General features: G+C 36.6%; 1 protein-coding gene across 2 annotated transcripts in view; it reads left to right on the top strand.

Moving 5' to 3' along the window:
* The window catches only part of EVC2 (EvC ciliary complex subunit 2), a 427,809-nt gene that overhangs the window by 107,061 nt on the left and 300,375 nt on the right, over positions 1–20,373 (top strand). For both annotated transcript variants that reach the window (XM_053704149.1, XM_053704148.1), the window contains exons 5-7: positions 1,180–1,375; positions 4,759–4,868; positions 7,052–7,108. In XM_053704149.1, coding sequence (XP_053560124.1) covers positions 1,180–1,375; positions 4,759–4,868; positions 7,052–7,108 — 363 coding nt within the window. The remainder of the gene's footprint in view (positions 1–1,179; positions 1,376–4,758; positions 4,869–7,051; positions 7,109–20,373) is intronic.

Raw genomic sequence — 20,373 nt, 5'->3', positions numbered from 1 at the left:
GGAAAAAAAGCATGCGTAGCTAACGCACCCCTTTGGCCGCAGAACTCTAAATCTAGGCCTTAGTAAATAGAGTTTCAGCATCTTTATTTCTTAATGACTATATCAGGACTTTAATAAAAAGTTAAAAGCAGCTGATGAAAAATATACCAACATGTTTCTGCAGACAACTGGCTTTTTCAGAGGCTAAAACAATGCAATAAAAATGCTATAATCTCCTTATAAATGCGTTGCAGAGATATATTATTTGTCACTCCTCCTACCACCTCCTTACCTTAATGAAAGGTTTCCTCAATTTTTTGTGTAAATTCATAAAACATTCATTGTCCAAAGCCAATAAAATGTTCACATAAATAGTTAACAATCTAGTAAATATAGACAATAATTTAACCTATTACATATTTAATAGACGTTTAAAGCAGCCAATTACATCATCCTCATGCATATAAGTCGTCTCTCGTACGATTTAAAATCAGGTCACGTGACTTTCCACCAATAGCTTTCTTTGACATACTTTTTTTTTGTTTTCCAATGACGAAATAAAAAATATCTTATTTAAGTCTGAACAAGTTTTCAATCAAATAGTTATTTGTGTCACAGTTTCCACCAAAAATCTGCTCAATTTTGTAAGATAAAACATGAAATTTTGTCATATAATAAAGGTGGTACACTGTTCAAAAACAATTTGTACCTTAGCAAACAGAGATTGATAATAGGCATGAGAATATTTTGCTGTTACAAGTGCAAGGCCACACTTAACCTATATGGGGCCCTGTGCAAGACAAGTTTGTGGAGCCTCTAAGCCCTACACTTGTAGGGCCCATCCCTGTCCCAACATGCAGTGTGTGACTGCCTAAGTGTTGAAATGATATCTTTGTACCACAGTTCGCATTGATACACAAGATATGTTGTATTGCGCAACTCATGTAACTCACTAACAAAAAGCTGATGTATGTATGCGTTTTATATGGATTTAGAGGGCACAGAGATAATTGACAGCAGAGAACAGTTCGGCTATAGAGAAATCTTGTCAAAACAGGAATTGAACAGGGTTTTTACCAATTTATTCAGCAATTCATATTAACTGCTAAATGTATGGTAAACAAACTTCAGATATATTTAGTATGAAGATGAAAAATATATACAGCGAGATTTTCATTTTTTTTATGATTTCTGCTTCAGGTAAATAATCGAGAAGACCTTGAAACAGCAACAGTTCATCTGCTCATTAACAGTACAGATGTGTCTTCCCCTGCCATGAATATGTCTAATCTCATTATTTCGGATAACATAACTGGCATTGCCATTAAAGATGTCAGCGGCACAAGTACTGCATCTGTAAAGGGAATACAGACATTTAGGAAAGAATCTCTTAAAGGTAAAAAAAAAAGAAAAGAAAATGTGAGATGATTTGCTTCAATTTGTGTCTAATATTTTTGTCAGAATTGTTTTAGCCAATGGTTTTAAAGGAATATAAAATGTTTTTTAACTATGTGTTTAATCCTTGCTTAGAAAGTATGTTCATGCCTGTAATTATGAATTGTAGCTGCTGTATAGTGCCATTATATCTGGTGGCACATTATAAATATATTATTATAATTATTATATTCATGATTAATGTCAGTATATAAAGGTAGCTGATCACAAAAGTTTTATATTAAGTTCCTTGACAGCGGCAGCAGTAACTCCTCTAAGAACTGCAGAATTGTCATCAGCACATAGGAAGAGAGCAGAGCTAAGAATATCACGGATAACAGAGGGACTGGCATCGTTTCATTAGCATGTAATAATGTAGAAGTATTGCCAAACACAACCTTACTGGGCTTTGATCATGGAACCAGAAACATTTTTTCTCTTTGTTTGTTTTTTTTGTTTGTTTTTTTTGCTGCATCTGCTTGTCTTAATGAAGTGACAGCAAAAGAAAAATTGTATTTAAAAATGTGATTTGCATATATTATCTTACTAGTCTGATTTCTTTAAGAATTGGAGGCAAGTTATTTTAGTCTCTTGCTAATGACACTAATGAAGATACAAAAAAGCCTTCAGAAATATCAAAACTTTTTCCCCCCAAGTACACATTTATTTCAAATACAACAAAATAGTTTTCAAGGGCTCATCTTCAGCCATCTAATCTATATATATTATTATGTAGACTTAAAATAAGGTGCATTGCTGTTCAGAGATGACTTTAATAATGTGTTTAATGCCTTTCTGTGAGGTTAAATATATAGTTCTGTGAAAGCAATAGTACGACAATTACATTTTCTTACACATTAAATCTGTGCTCGATTTTCCCAGGTGCCCCATAAATTGAGATTAGCACCTAGATTTAGGTGTTTAAGAACCGCACACATTTTATTTTCTCTGCTCACCCCCCAGTTTAATCAGCAGAACTGATTGTTGTGCTAGAAGTTGAAGAGTGTGGTTGGATAGGCAGGGCCGAACTGAAAATAAAAAGCATCCCTGGAAAATTTGGAGACCAGCCCTATTTCCGTTGAGTCAGTAGAATGTGCACACACCATTTTTCTCAAAGGGGATTTTTGGCATACTTCTTCCCTCAATATTTTTTCAGAATTGTTATTAGCCTGTAGTTTTGTATAAAAAATGACAGATTGTTGCTATATAGGCACCCTTCAACCCAATTGCATCCATTAAGCACCCCTTTAAATTGTAGCATTCCAGCTGCTGCAGCCCACTGGGAACTCTTCTGGTAGGTCAATCCGGCCTTGTGGATTGGTACTAAATGATGTATTCTCGTATGCCTCTGCTCACAGCTAGGTTAAATAAGCTCTGACAGCTACACTAGCACTTGCAGACATGCAGCAAGCAAGTACATTTGGAGAAATCACACATTGTCCTCAGTGGCTCAGCTCACAGCACAGTTAAATGAGCTTGCGCATTGCTGACAGCTGTGTTAGCAATTTCAGTACCAGCAGACAAAATTATCACAACACTACACTGGGGCTTGAAGCTTTTTAATGTAACTTACTAATAAATATTTATTACATTGTAACAACTCCTGTATCGGCATATTTATTTTACTTTGTTACAGCAGCCCTACAGGCGCTGAAACCTTTGTAAATATCACATATTTTGTTACATGCAACAGGCAAACGATAAAATTCTCCTCCTTTTAAATACAGAGTAGCTACATGGAGACACTGTTTTATGTGCAGTCAAATACATGAGAGGAGAGGCAGGGTCCTCCTGTGCAAACGACTACAGCTGGTGACAGAGTTTTTTTAATTCATACTTACATGTAATAGAAATAATTGCCACAAATTGCATTGGTCACATTTTCATGTGTTTAGATCTAAGGTGGGACATTGAAGTTTTAATGTCCATAAAGATATAGGTGCCACCATATTGTAACCTAAAAAGACAAAAGACTTTACCATGTCTCTGTATATATATATATACTTGCTAAAAAATACACGGCTCCTAGACACTTGGTCTGACTCATTATATTATTATTTCATGTCAGTTTAACAGTTATTTTATGGAAACATTTAAATGGCAGAACAAATGTCAAATGTGCTCTGTTATTAAAATGTCACAATTCTAACATTGGTCCATCTCTAGTAATCTGGATTGTGCCCTTTTCCCTCATCAAGTTCAATGAAACAGTTCCCGGCTTGTTAATGTGCACAACACTACTGTACACACGAAACGCGTCAGCAGTTGAGACTCATGAATACTTTTAGCCTTATTTTTTTTGTATTAAATAAAGTACATGTTTTAGAGAAAAGACTCTGCCTACTGTTTTTTGGTATTACGCTACACATGTCAAGGAAATCACTGTTGTGCAATATTATTATCATCTGCATAATGACATCACATGCTTCCAGTGGTCTTTCCTTAAGGGATAGGAAAGTTAAAGGGGCATGAAACCCAAATTTTTTCTTTCATGATTTAGAAAGAGCATGTAATTTTAAACAACTTTCTAATTTACGTCTATTATCTAATTTGCTTCATTCTCTTGATATTCCAAGCTGAAAGGCATATCTAGATAGGCTCAGTTGCTGCTGATTGGTGGCTGCACACAGATGCCTTGTGTGATTGGCTCATCCATCTGCATTGATATTTCTTCAACAAAGGATATCTAAAGAATGATGCAAATTAGATAATCAAAGTAAATTTGAATATTGCTTAAAATTGTATTCTCTATCTGAATTATGAATGAAAAAAATTGGGTTTACTGTCCCTTTAAAATTAAACTTGCATGATTCAGATAGAGCATGTCATTTTGAGACACTTTTAAATTCACTTCTATTTTCAAATATGATTTGTTCTCTTGGTATCCCTTGTTAAAAAAAGAATACGCACATATCCTACACTAGTAAAAGCTGCTGCTAATTGGTACCTGCACAAATTCGTCTTTTGTGATTGGCTGACTAGATGTGTTCATCTTGCTGTCAGTAATGCAATGCTGTTCCTTCAGCAAAGGATAACAAAAGAACAAAGTGAATTTGATAATGGAAGTAATGTTCTATCCAAATCATGAAAGAAAGTTTTGGGGTTTATTGTTCTTTGAGCTCCTCACTTGAGAAACAAGAGATAAATATTCTTATACTTTATTGAAGGCAAATGGGTAAAATAAATGTATTTTTTTTTTTTTTTTTTTTTTTTTAAACATACATCATCTAAATAAGATTTTTTTTTTTGCTCATATAATACAACTCCTGTGAAGAAAGTTCAAAATTAATCCAATAGAATGGAGTTTTCACTTATTTAAAATCTTATGTGTTTCTTTCTTTACAGCCGGAGAATATATACTTATTACATATACTGCATCACTTAACGCAGAATTTGCCAAGTATGGATCAGAATTCTACTTACCTGCCCAGCTAACATTTCAGAATTCTTCTGAGGTAAAATTCACCGTATAATTTATTTTTGTTTGTTTGTGCATCTTAATTATTATTATTATTAGTTATTTGTAGAGCGCCAACAGATTCAGCAGCACTTTATTTGGAAAAGCAGGAATGTAAGTTTTGGAGCCAGCCCATTTTTTTTGTTTCAGCACCTGGGTAGCGCTTGCTGATTGTTGGGTAAATGTAGCCACCAATCAGCAAGCAATACCCAGGTACTGAACCACAAATGGACTGGCTCCTAAGCTTATGTAACTGCTTTTTAAATAGAGATACACAGAGAATGAACAAAAATGTATAATAGCAGTAAATTAGAAAGTTGAATTAAATGACGTGCTCTATCTGAACCATTAAAGAAAATATTTGTGTTTCATATCCCTTTAAGTTATTACAATAAACAACACATCTCAGGTAGTGAAATACTGGTGCTAAAGAGTCAACCAATACAAATGTTTAAAGGTACATAATGTAACAATAAAATGTTTTAATTTAATTTATTTCTAAATAAATACATGCATGTAAATATGCATTTAACCACATCTAAAGTGATATTAAACATTGCTTCTTTAGTAAAAACACATATGTTATATCAAAGTAAACATAAAAAAAGAAAAGATTTTGTAAAAAAAAAAAAAAACAGCTAAAAATGAAATAAGACATAATACATATTACAATGCTTTCTAATAATAATAATAAGCCACTGCTTGGTGCTTTTTTTACAATAATAAAACAGACTGTTTCATACCCCTTAAACAAGGCGCAATTCTTTGTCACTGCAGAATAGGGAGTGGCATAGGCACGTAGCCACCAATCACAGGCATTGTCCTAGTCAGGATCACATGATGGGGAAATTAAATTGCCAATGCACTCCAATTAGATAAGATTTAATTTGTATTAAAGCATCTGCAGGAACACCCTTTTAAATGGACTTGTCTCTAACCCCCACCCCACACTGGGTGGTTGATTCTACTGCAGACTCTTGCTTATGTAACTTTACATAAATGTTAGTGCTGCGGTACTGAGATTTTCAGTATAGGTAGTGTTTAAAATGGGCAAAATCAGCTATTTCAAATGACTAAATAAAGATAAAACAATCTAATACACTCCAGCAGTTAAATAGATCATGGGGAACACATTAAAGGGACAGTCTACTACAGAATTGTTATTGTTTAAAAAGATAGATATTCCCTTTATTACCAATGCCCCAGTTTTACGTTACCAAGACTGTTATATTAAAATACTTTTGACCTCTGTGATTACCTTGTTTCTATGCCTCTGCAGACTGTGCCCTTATTTTAGTTCTTTTAACAGATGTGCTTTTTAGCCCAATCCGTGCTGACTCGTAGGTAACTCCACGGGCGTGAGCACAATGTTTCCTATATGGCATACATGAACCAGCCCTCTCTAGAAGTGAACAACTGATACATTTCGATAAGAGGCAACTTACTAATCGTTTTTGTGATCTACCACTAAAAATTAGTAATACAATCTCACCTCCTATAAAAAATTGGCCTATATTGGTAGTCCCAGAGTCAGAAAACTGACTTTTGAAGTAAGCGGTGGAGTATAGGGTATTAGAATTTCATATCTATATTAAAAAGCAAGTTATAGCACATCTTCATTACAACTGATGAATTAAACGCCATGTAAAATATCACTAAGATTCCCGATCCGATTTTAAAATGGGCAGAGTTGACCATCACTTTAAGTGCCAGGTATATTTTTATTTACATATTACCAATTCTTTGGTTAATCAGTCATCTAAAAATATTATCTTAGCATGACCGACCTGTTAGCCCTGTTGTTGCTGTTGGCATCTTCTATCCATATATTTATTTTGCTATTTTACATAATAAATTATATATATATATATATATATATATATATATATATATATATACACGTTCATTGGAGTAGCCGTGTTAGTCCAGAGATTTAGATATCAAAATAACAAGAATATTGCATTGAGCAATGATACTTTTGTTATTGGACTAACTATACATTTATAAGTTGACAAGCTTTCGGAAGAGTTCCTTCCTTTATCAAGTCTAAAGCAATACTGAATACTGGCAGTATTGCTTTAGACTTGATAAAGGAAGGAACTCTTCCGAAAGCTTTTATTTATTTTTTTATTCCATCAAAATTTCAGCAAGAAATATAATTTTTATTTACTTTTTCCACAGGGCTCCTCTAAACTTTTGGTGGCTCCATTTACTATAACTGCGAATGGAAATTTAAAGGTAAAAAAAAAGCTCCCATTGATTGTTGTCTGGATGCAGAAGTGTCCAGCTCTGGATTAAGCTTGGTGGTTTAAAGGGACATTCCAGACAAAATTGGAATCCACATGGATACATTTCAGTATTGAATAGAGGCATTTTTTAATAGACCTGTTTTGGTAAAAATGCTTCTAATAAAAGCTATAACCGGTTCAAAAGTGTATTTAAGTATGCACCATGCACCAGCATTTTATACACAGCACTTGCTCAGAGAGACTAAAGTGCTTGTACCATCTGGTAATGACTACATTTAATTGCTGAAATGATACAAGCCCCACTGGTACTCTGAGCAGCTGCAGTATTTAAAATGCTGGTGCACTGAGAATATCTAGCTGTGCTGCACGTGCAGAGAAAAATGTTAACACTAAAACAGTGTTTAACTTTTGCTAGAACCGTTTTTGCCAATACATATATATTGCAAGTATCTTTCTGTTGAAAGTTTAAATTCATCTATATGCATTTAAATTTTGACCAAAATGTCCCTTTACGTTTTTTATATATTAAACCGGCTTTAGACAGAGAAGTTCTTCCAGTTTTGAAGAAAACAAAAAACAAAAATCTAAGTGACTGTGCACCCTCATTTAGAGGAGTGCAGAAAGACAGTTACAGTTTTTTTTAACAATTCTCTTAGTGAAAAATGTCCAATCTTTACAGGGATAAAAACAAATGTTACATTAAAAATCTGGTATCCTAAAATGTATTTGCTTTAATTTATTATGTATAATTGTGTAAGAAGGTCCCTAGTCACCTGTGGCGGCTGGTGACGCTTGAAGATGGTAAAGCGCTAGACGTCACCCCTTGAAATAAATCCGTGCCCCTCATATGGCTCTGCCCATTTAACTAGTGATCCAATAGTAACAAATATTTAAACAAATAGATTCTATAAATGTCTAATAGTGTTTATTTAAAATATATATCAGTAAGTTATTCTGTGCCAGAAATACTTGCAATAAATATAACGGGAACTGCATTATTATTATTATTATTATTATTTTAACTGTCCTTCATTACAATTTACTACAGCTGAGGCGCATCATTGTCTCTATAAACAGACTCCACACAGATTTCCAGGGTCATGAAGAACTTGCAAGATCTAAAACTCCTATTCACGAAACTGAACTACATAATGTACCTACACACATTACTGGAAATGGCAAATGAAAACAATTTTCTGTAACAGTCATTTATAGTTACTATTAAGGAGACATTTTACAGAGACTAAGCACCTTCTTATTGGGCCACTGGCAATAGTTGTTACCATAGCAGCTTTTAATAACATCTTTAATGGAAGAAACAGTTTTTACTTATATCACCCGCAAACCGATATAAAGAATGATAGTGCCTTAGTAAAGGTCTGTAATAAAAGAGAATAATTATTTTCTTGTGAATTAACGAGTCGCACTTATGTCACAAGCTTCAAGGACAACTAAGCAACATAAGTTATAAGTGACACAGGAGCACAGTGTGTATATTACACAGACACCAGGTGATACAGGAGCTCAGTGTGACACAATGTAATACAAGAGCTCAGTGTGTGTAATACAGAACCATCTAATACGTGTGTACATACATATATATATATATCTATACTATAATTGCGTTTGTAACACGTCCATCGCCATTGTCAGTTGTGCACGCATCCTCAATGGAATAATGGCTGTGTGCGCAGCTAAAAGAATCCACCTGGATGCAGAAAAAAAATCACGTATCCACCCAAACTAAATAATGAAAAAACACGTAACCACCCACACAAAATAATAAAAAAAACTAACCACCCGCATGAAGTATTAACAAACAACTAAACCGCCAACCCCCACATCGCAAAATAATAAAGTAATTAACCTCTAATCCGCAAATTAAACATAATTTAAAATAGTAACCCCTAAACCGCCAACCCACCACATCGCAATAAACCTAATTAACCTATTAACCCCTAAACCCCCATCCCCCCACATCGCAATAAACCTAATTAACCTATTAACTCCTAAACCACCAAACTCCCACATTGCAATAAACCTAATTAAACTATTAAACCCTAAACTGCCAACCCCCACAACACAAATAACTAATTTAATGACTAAGCCCCCTAACCCAACACCCCCTAATCAACCTATTAACTCCTAAACCGCCAAACCCCCACATCGCAATAAACATAATTCACCTTTTAACTCCTAAACCGCCAACCCCCACAACGCAAATAACTAATTTAATTACTAAGCCCCCTAACCTAACACCCCTAAATTAACCTCAATTACATAAAATAAAAAAATACTAAGTTACAATTAAAATAAAAAATTCTAACATTAAATTAAAAAAATATATCTAAAATTACAAAAAACAACAACAAAATGATCAAAAATAAAAAAAATTAAACCTAATCCCTATGAAAATAAAAAAGCTCCCCAAAATAAAAACACCCCCTAATCTAAACTACCAATAGCCCTTAAAAGGGCCTTTTGTAGGGCATTGCCCTACGTTAAACAGCTCTTTTACATGTAAAAAATACTAACAGTAAAAACCCCCCACTCACCAAACCCCCCAAAATACAAAAAACTAAACTACCCATTTGTATGGGCAATCAGCTCTTTTACAGCCCAAAAAACCCGAATCTAAAAAAAGCCTAACAGTAAGCCCCAAATAGGTACTCATCGTTCCTGAAGTTCGGCAGAGTTCTTCTGCCAGGCAGCTCCATCAGACTGCTCTGCACCTCTGCTCTGCTCCGCTTTCGCTCCGGATGAAGATAGAAGATGATGGAGCCGCATGGAAGAAGACCTTCACCGCCGAACTTCAGGAACGGTGAGTACCTATTTGGGGCTTAGTCTTAGGTTTTTCTTTATTTTTTTAAAAAAATTTTTAGATTAGGTTTTTTTGGGCTGTAAAAGAGCTAGTTGCCCTTTTAAGGGCAATGCCCATACAAATGCCTCTTTAGGGGCAATAGGTAGCTTAGGTTTTTTTAGACTTAGTTCTTTTTTATTTTCGAAGGGTTGGTTGGGTGGAGAGGTTTTACTGTTAGGGGGTAATTGTTCATTTTTTTTTTCTTTCAGTAAAAGAGCTATTTAACTTTGGGCAATGCCCAGCAAAAGCCCCTTTAAAGTCTATTGGTAGTTTAGTAGGATTTTTTATTGGGGTATTAGTTTAGGTTTATTTTTTTTATTTTGGATAGCTTTGTTTATTTTTTTCAGTAATTTTACATTTTTTATTTTTTGTAATATTAGTTTTGGGGTTTGTATTTTTAAAAAAATAGACTGATATAATAATAATGAGTGTAAATGTATTTTTTCATCTATTTTTATGTGTTTTGTGACCTTTTTTTTTCTTCTTGCACAACTGTTAATCAAAGCTCTGAGGTTGTGCTATCCCAACACTTAGTTAAATTAAATTGCAATCAAACGATCACATTTGCTTTCAACGTAATATGAGCACTGCATCCGACATGAGCAAACAGCCTCGATAAACCTGAAATCGCGTGCGTGGAACTGTTAGCGCGCCACTCATAATCTGACCTATTCCAATATTTACAGCCTGTACAGCATCTATAGGGCTATCTGAGTTGTTGAAGGTCTGGCATCACAATTATATATTAACCCTAATCACTACTAAGATTTTCAGAGAAGAACTTGCCCAAAATACCAGAGAATTTTAAAGCATTTTTGCTATCACTCCATTCAAACAGAATAGAGCTTTGTTTTTTTTATTTAACTGTCAAAACTATTTGTTTTAAGAAGACAACCCAAGGTATTGATTTAGGCCCATTTTGGTATATTTCATGCCACCCTTTCACCACCAAATGCGATCATATTTTCTCAAATGCGATCACTTTTTCTCAAACTTTGGGTTTTTAACTGAAATTATTTACATACTGCTTGTGCAATCATGAAACAAATGGTTGTAAAAGCTTCTAGGGGATCTTCTTTGTTTAGAAATAGCAGACATACATGGCTTTTCCATTTCCTTTTGATGATTAGAAAGCTAATTGCAGGTGCGCACCACATGTCTGAAATTCCCAGCAGGTAAAGGGGTTAATCAGGTACCTTGTAAGGTTAATTTTAGCTTTAGTGCAGAGATTACCCTCCCACCTGACACTTCCCACCCCGTGATCCCTACCTGATCCCTCCTAACAGCTCTCTTCCCCCCTCCACCCCCCACTGATTACCCCATCTTAGGTATTGGCAGACAGTCTGCCAATATGAAAATTTAAGGTGTTTTTTTTTTTATTATATGGACAGTCTAAACCAGAATTTTTGTTGTTTTAAAAGATAGATAATCCCTTAATTACCTATTCCCCAGTTTTGCATAACCATCACGGTTATAATAATACACATTTTACCTCTGTAATTACCTTGTATCTAAGCTTCTGCAGACTGCCCCCTTATTTCAGTTCTTTTGACAGACTTGCATTTTAGCCAATCAGTGCTCACTCCTCGCTAAATTCACGTACATGAGCTCAATCTATATGAAACGCATGAACTAACGCCCTCTAGTGTTGAAAAACTGTCAAAATGGATTTAGATGAGTGGCGGCCTTCATAGGCTAAGAAATTAGTATATGAACATCCTAGGTTGAGCTTTCAACTAAGAATACCAAGAGAACAAAGAAAAATTGTTGATAAAAGTAAATTGTAAAGTTGTCTAAAATTACATGCCCTATTTGAATCATGAAAGTTTTTAGTGTAGAATCCTCCCTTCCTTATCCCTCCCAAACCGCTCTCTTACCCTCCCCCCTCTAACTAGTGCCCATCAGCTGTCTGACAGTACCTATAAAATGTTTTTTTTGTTTTTTTTATAAATAAAAGTTTTTTTTTTTTTTTTTTTTTTTTTCTGTAATGTAGTGGTCACCCCCTCTCCTGCGATCAATAGTTAGGGATCCCCCACCCCACATTTTTTCTGTACTGTAGCTCCCCATGCCTCCCATTTCCTTTATTTTTCTGCGGTAGGTCCATCCCATTCCCTCACTACCCCCTCCGTTGCTGGGCGCCCACCTGCCTCTCGGGGTCCCTCCCACACCTCCCGCTGGCACCAGCAGAGGATCATTACAGATAGTGACACACACACTGTCTGTAGCGATCTGGCATCGCCCCTACTGCCCCTATGGAGGAGCTTCCACTGTGTAGACACCAATGTATGTTTGAGAGTTGACCCTATCAGCCAGTTAACAACGGATATTTTTAGTGTGATGCGCACATACATATATTTGTTCCTATCTTCAATATGAAATTAAAAATTATTCCTTTAGATGACAGACACTTGGCGCCTGGGTAGCTGAAGTTTCTAAATTGTCCTTTTGGATTATTGGTTCTACCCTTATAGTCAGCAATACAGCTGATTAAACCCTGTTTAGCAATGTTCCTACATGTGTTTTGTCTTGAATCAGAAGGGAATCCAGGAATCAGAATTCAAAAGATAATACAATTGCACATACTTGTCTGGTGCTTCATTGTGGAATTTTATTAATTGGCCAAGAAAAGTAATTTGTAAAATTACTGATGCATCTAATATGAGCTAAATATCACCCCTTGTAATGTAATCCTATGGGACCAATTAATAACAGGCTGATAAGCTGATGGATCATGAACTTATAGCTGCATTGTCTGAAGATGCAATTTATGTACTGAATTGGCTCTTAATTACAGTATAACTTTTATGTATAAACTTTTTTGTCTTATTATAAAGCTTTATAATTGAGTAAATGATACAGAAGAATTCTTATTGTAAAGACTCCTTGACCCCAAAAAAAACCCTTTGACTCCTCCAGGGTTAAAAATTGAATACTAAAACACACAGGAGTAGCACTAATTAAAGCAATCAAGGTCTTTTAATCAATAATAATTTTAATAAAATTATATATAAAATATACAATATAGACCCAATAAATATTAAAGGGAGAGTAAAGTCAAAATTTAATTTTAATTATTCCGAAAGAGCATGCAATTTTAAATAACTTTCCAATTTACTTCTATTATAAATTTTGCTTAGTTCTCTTGTATCCTTTGTTAAAGTCTAATCATAGGTAAGCTCAGCTTAAAACAATGTTATATATAGATGCAAACTCTGAGGTCATAGAGTGTCTGCAGCGTTATATACCAGCTGTGTTTGCAACTATGTATAAAATTGTTATAAACATTGTTGCAAACTGCTGCCAGATGGCTAAAGACACATGCACGCTCCTGAGCTCACCTATGCTTACTCTTTAACAAAGGATACCAAGAGAACTAAGCAACATGTATAATAGAAGTAAATTTGAAAGTTGTTTAAAATGTCATGAGCTATCCAATTATATATATATATATATATATATATATATATATATATATATATATATATATATATATATATATATATATATTATATATATATATATATATATATATATATATATATATCCAGCGCTGGTATTCTTATTGGAATCCCTAGTAGATTAATCACACATTTAAGTTAAAACCCTCTCTGAAGGTATATACAAATCAGGCATTAGGTCAAGATATATTGCACATGTATCTTAGATAAATATAATAAAATACTGGGTGTATTAAAATATTCAAGAATCATATAATGTAAAAAAGTAAGACTCCACAGCGTTAAAACTTCATGCTTCACCAAACTTATTTAAAACTTGATAGTTTGTGGCAAATTAAATACATCAGTAAAGTAGGTGTTTCGAAAGTGTGGCTCCCCAGTGTTTAATTGGACACGTATCACTGTAAGAGGTGTGGTAACAGTTTAATACCTCCATAGTCCTTCACGATGCTGATCAGTTAAACAATCCTCTGTGGTATACCTCACATCAACTGACATTCACAGGTGCCAATCAGGGTACGCCTCTACACGTTTCAGCTCCACCTGGGCCTTTCTTGATTGAAGTTCTCTAGAAAGTAGAATCTTGCAAGAAGGAGAACACATTTAACAGGGACCACCTGGCACTGATAAAAATGTTTTTAAAGAAAATATAAATCAAATGATTTTGTTTTCAGTTTTACATAAGTGTCTCATTCTATATAATGATGTCAATATCTGTAATGCTTGTGGTATACTCCTCTATCAGACCAAACTCGGCCAGTAGTCTTGTTATCCCGGCATTGAGCCGGAATGATAGGGAATATCCCAGAGCAGAGAAAGTTACATGAGGAAGGCGGCACTCACCACAGGCAGGACAGTCCCCAGCGGCAACGGCAGAGCAGTCCAAGGCAAATCACTAGAATGGTCAGACAGGCAGGGCTTGGCAACAGTAAAGCAATCCAAGGGCAAACCACTAGAATGGTCAGGCAGGGTTTGGCAACATTAAAGCAGTCCAAGGGCAAACCACTAGAATGGTCAGGCAGGCAGGGGTTAGCAACAGTAAAGCAGTCCAAAACAACAGGGGTTAATAAGCAGAGTAGTCAGACAAGCAGAGATCAGCAGCAGTAATCAATCCAGCAATTTATCTGTTAAACAGGCAGAGTAGTCAGACAGGCAAGGTTCAGCAGCAGTAATCAATCCAGCAATTTAGGGGTTAAACAGGCAGAGTAGTCAAACAGGCAAGGTTCAGCAGCAGTAATCAATCCAGCAAATTAGGGGCTAGACAGGCAGAGTAGTCAGAAAGGCAGGGTTCATACACAAATAGGCTAATTGAAGCAACAATCTATCACACCCAGGAGCACACAAAGTAACACCTATACTTGGGCAGTGATAGATCGTTGTGACAGGACTTACATAGGCGCAGGATTCGCGCCACAGGCGTCCGGACCGGCATCAGGGAGAGAGGTTGCGTGCGGCGATGACTTCAGCGCACATGCATCCGGACCCGACACAAACCCTGGCTAGAGCCACGCGGCGTGACATATCACCCCTCTCAGTAGTTCCCTCCGGGAACTAGAGTCGGACTCAAAGGATGAGCAGCATGGAATTTGGAGACCAAGGAAGGGGCATGCACATCACAGGCAGGAACCCAAGAACGATCTGCCACAGAGTAACCCTTCCAATGTATCAGATACTGCACTTGTCTGCGCCTGTATCTGGAGTCCATGATCTTAGCTACCTCATATTCAGGGTCACCACGGACCAGGAGCAGAGGAGGAGGAGCTTGGAGCCGGGTATATCTATTCTTGATGTAAGGCTTGAGTAGTGAGATGTGGAAAACTGGGTGTATGCGCAGGGTTTTAGGCAAGGCCACTTTGTAGGCAACAGGAGACAGTCTTTTCAGGAGTTTGTAGGGGCCCATAAACCTAGGCCCCAATTTGTGACAGGGTTGATGTAAACGAATATGTCAAGTAGAGATCCAAACACGTTCACCCACTGGGATGGTACGTACAGAAGCTCTATGATGATCAGCAAACTTCTTATATCTAGAGACAGATGAATGTAGCTGAGAGCAAATACGTTGCCAATGAGTGGTGAGTCCAGTGACGTGTCGGTCTGCAGCAGGAACCCCAGTGGACTGAGCAGAAAGAGGGAAGACACGTACCACATGCAAGAGAAAAAGAGACGATCATTCTTGGACAGAAGGCAGTTTGGTTAGGGGTACAAAATGAGCCAGTCTGGAAAAGTGATCCACCACAACCCAGATAGCTGTATGGTGGTCAGAAGGAGGAAGGTCCACAATGATATCCATTGTTATGTGTGTCCATGGTTGTTTGGGAATGGACAATGTTGGAGCAAGCCAGGAGGCAAGGATCGGAGAGTTTTGTTGGCAGCACAAGTTGTGCAGGCTTTCACATAACCCTGAGCGTCAGACTTCATAGTAGGCCACCATACATGTTGGGAAAGACGCTTAAAGTCCTAGTCAAACCAGGATGTCCTGAGAGTTTACTATCATGAGCCCAGGATAGCACAGGGGTGTGTAGGTTCAGAGGTACAATGGTATATCGGACACCACAGGGGATCCAGGAGGTTTACTAGACTGGACACGTTGCAATCTTTGCAGAAGGGTGGTATTTAGTTGAGCAACCACACAGGAGGGGAGGTATGATGTGTTCAATAGGAGCTTCAGAGGAGTCACTTGAGTGAGGGAACTGACGGGAAAGGGCGTCCGCCTTCTTGTTCTTGGTCCCTGGAAGATAAAAGACCACAAAGTTAATACGGGAAAAGAACAAGGCCCACCTGGCCTGTCAAGGATTGAGTCGATGAGCAGTCTCTAGGTAAGTCAGATTCTTGTGGTCGGTGAGAATCTGAATGGGATTGGTGGTGCCCTCTAACCAAAGACGCCATTCAGTCAAAGCCATCTTAATGGCTAAGAGTTCGTGATTACCCACATCGTAATTCCTCTCAGCAAGAGTAAAGCGTTTAGAGAAAAAGGCTACAGGGTGGGACTTGGAAGTCAAAGGATCCCTTTGGGTTAGAACTGCTCCAGTCCCTGTCTCAGAGGCATCAACCTCTAAAGTGAACTGTAGATCAGGATGGCGGAGCACAGGAGCAGAACAGACAAGAGAAGGCTTTTATGGCTTCAGGAGGCCAATGTTTACAGTCTTTGTTCCGTTTTGTCAATTCAGTGAGAGGAGCGACTGTTTGTGAAAAGTTCTTTATAAACTTGCGGTAATAATTGGAGAACCCCAAGAACCTCTGTAATTCATTTAATGAAGTAGGTTGAAGCCATTCTAGAACTGCGGTGAGTTTAGCAGGATCAAAACCTTCTTTCGAGAAGACATAACCAAGGAATTGGATCTGAACTTGATCAAACTCACATTTTTCTAGCTTGGCTACCAAAGAATTGTCTCTGAAGTGGAAGAGAAAAAAAGGATGTCATCCAGATAGACAATGCGGTTGAGGAGGTCACGGAAGACATCGTTAGAAATGCCTGGAAGACTGCAGGGGCGTTACACAGCCCAAAGGGTATTACAAGGTATTCATAATGCCCAGATCTTGTGTTGAAGGCGGCCTTCCATTTTTAGGCTGGAAAGATACGAATCAGATTGTATGCCCCACGTAAGTCCAACTTGGTGAAAAAGCGAGCATCCTGGGGCGAGTCATACAGTTCGGTGATCAATAGAATGGGATAGCGATTCTTGATAGTTATTGGAGATTGTATGTGTGAAAAAGCCGATCTTATCTAATCTAGAGAGGATTTTATTTAGCTGAGATACATTTGTTTTAAAAATATTGAACAATTCTGTTTAGAGCCTGTATCCCAAACAATTTTCGTTTTTTAGAGCATGTTTTAATTGTGCATTTTTGTAAATTTAGGCATAGACACCGGTGTCTATAGAAATAATTTTTTATTGATATTTCTTTTTATTAAAGCAAATAAATATTTGTACTTGAAGCTGAATTATTTGTATTTCAATATTTGTATTTGTACTTGGAGCATAATTATTCTCTCTTGTTAGCATATTACACTTATTCCATTAGCAGAGTTCTAGGATTGTGGTAGGTATATATGATGGCAATTATAGCAAGGTATATTTTCAGTAATTTAACGTGTAGCAGACGGCTGGGAGGCGCCACCCACACCCTTTGTTTGTTTATACTTCTGTAATTAGATCGTAATCTGTACGATCAGTGGGTTTAGGCTAGTTCTGCGTATTAAGTTCCAAAGACACCCTTTGTTTCTATAAGTCACTAGACAGGCAGGGCTTGGCAACAGTAAAGCAATCCAAGGGCAAACCACTAGAATGGTCAGGCAGGCAGGGTTTGGCAACAGTAAAGCAGTCCAAAACAACAGGCGTTAATAAGCAGAGTTCAGCAGCAGTAATCAAACCAGCAAATTAGGGATTAAACAGGCAGAGAAGTCAGACAGGCAGGGTTCATACACGAATAGGCTAATTGAAGCAACGATCTATCACACCCAGGAGCACACAAAGTAACACCTATACTTGGGCAGTGATCGATCGTTGTGACAGGACTTACATAGGCGCAGGATTCGCGCCACAGGTGTCCGGACCGGCATCAGGGAGAGAGGAGCGTGCGGCGATTTACGTCAGCGCCGCACGCATCCGGACTCGACACAACCCCTGGCAACGAGCAGGGAAAGAGATGCCACGCCCCTAGCAACACCTAGAGCGGCGTGGCATGACAATATCAGTCCAGATTGATACCCACAAGAGGAGCAGTGAAAAAGACAAAGCACTAACTCAGCACACAGGATTTTGCCTAGGACATGACCCACAGGTGAAGGAACATGATAGGAGAAACTCCTCAGGCAAGGGGGGCAACAATGGCAAGACAAACCCAAGGGACAATGCTAAGGCATGGCCTTGATCAGGCAAAGAGGTAGTCGACTCACGGGCAAAGTCGGAACAGAATCGTCAGACAAATGAGAATTCAGGTCACAACAGAAATCAGCCCAGTAACACAATGTAGCATAGGAACAGCACACCCAGGAAATTTATTTAAAAATTGGGTGAGGAATCCACATCAATAAACAGCACAAATGTTGGGAAAGACATGTCACCTCCACGATGTGGATGAAAACAATAAAACAGAAATTATAAAAGCACCAACAATTTATTCAGCAGCAACACAGGATGATGCTAAGAAACTTTATTCTATCAAGGTTATAAGTATATATAGTTATAAGAACATCATCTAGTTTTAAGAAAAAAAAATGCCAGCCTTACATTTGGTGAGTTAAAACAGAGAGACTTGCAGGGACTAAATCCTTTAAGAATACGAGACCTGTGAGAGAACTTTGGACACACCCAAGTAGCGCCACTCTTTAGGCTACTAGCCAAACCTGCAAGACTCCTTTTACATCAGAAAAATAAACTAAATGATGCATTCATGCGGAAGCCGATGAGTGCTAACTTCAGGACTTCAAATATCACGATCTCGCTAACTTCTTCTCCCCATAGATTTTCCGTTATCGCTTGCACACTAACCCAACACACATAAGACCAACTGCGCTAACCCATAGGTAGTTATGAATATTTTACATTCCAATGTTCTTCACATTGAAGAAAATGTTCTATTTATTTTTAAATATATATTTATATATATATTTATATCTGTATTGTTTATAAAATATACAGTATATCTAAACACACACACACACACACATATATATATATATACACACACACACACACACAATTATATAGGAATATCTATTTAAAAATACATGTAACATTTTCCTCTATGTGAAGAACATTAGAATGTAAAATATGTACAATGTATACACAATTCAACACATTATTAAATAATACAATTTAATAAAAATGTATTTTATTGTTTTCAGGTATTTGAGTAGAAAGGGCTCCAAAGTGTGTGTGTATATGTGTGTATATATATATATGTATATATATATATATATATATATATATATAATGTATGTGTAAATCCAGAACAATCAAGGCATTGTCCGATATTGAAGACAATCAGTGTATATGTTACCGCTAAAGTGCAGAAATCAGTTACCTAGGTAATCTGCACATTACCTACTAGGCACTCGTTAAAGTGAAAATAAGATCTTTGCTGGAACAACAGCAACGTTTCTGCACGCAGTGCAGAAATCACTTGTGAGCACCTGATGCTGCTTTTGAGCAAACAATACAGACCATGTCTTGTATAGTCCTCTTTACAGGCTCTGTACGAAACTGTGATGGCGAGATTCTGCTGAAGATGAGGGTAACTCAGTGATTGTCTTGATTCGCTCGTTCTACACTTCCTTGACTTTGGCTGTGTCTAGGTTTGCCATTAACCAGAGAGAAACAGGCGAAACCAAACTAAAAGTTGGAGGGAAAGGGGGAAGGTGTAGGGAAAGAAAAATGAGAGAAACAAACTTTTGAACTTTAACGATACAGAAGTTGTTAATGTGCACATTACCTAGGTAAAATGCGGAAAACTCTTGATTCCGCACGTTAACGGAGCAAATCAGTTAATCTGCAGATTAGCTAGGTAATGTGCACATTAGCGGCTTTCTAGCTTTAGCGGTAACATATATGTATATATATGTGTATATGTATGTGTATATATATATGTGTGTGTGTGTATGTGTCTATATATATATATATATATATATGTGTGTGTGTGTATGTGTCTATATATATATATGTATATATATATATGTGTGTGTGTATATATATATATATATATATATACATATATATATATATATATATATATATACAGTATATATTGTGTGTGTGTATATATATATATATATATATATTTGTGTGTGTGTATGTATGTATGTATATATATATATATATATATATATACCGGTATATATATTTGTGTGTATGTATATATATATATATATATATATATATATATATATATATATATATATATATATATATATATATATATATATGTATATATATA

This window comes from Bombina bombina, chromosome 2 (assembly GCF_027579735.1).
Source record: "Bombina bombina isolate aBomBom1 chromosome 2, aBomBom1.pri, whole genome shotgun sequence".
NCBI classification, from domain to species: domain Eukaryota; kingdom Metazoa; phylum Chordata; class Amphibia; order Anura; family Bombinatoridae; genus Bombina; species Bombina bombina.
This window is presented reverse-complemented; position numbering and strand designations above follow the sequence as displayed.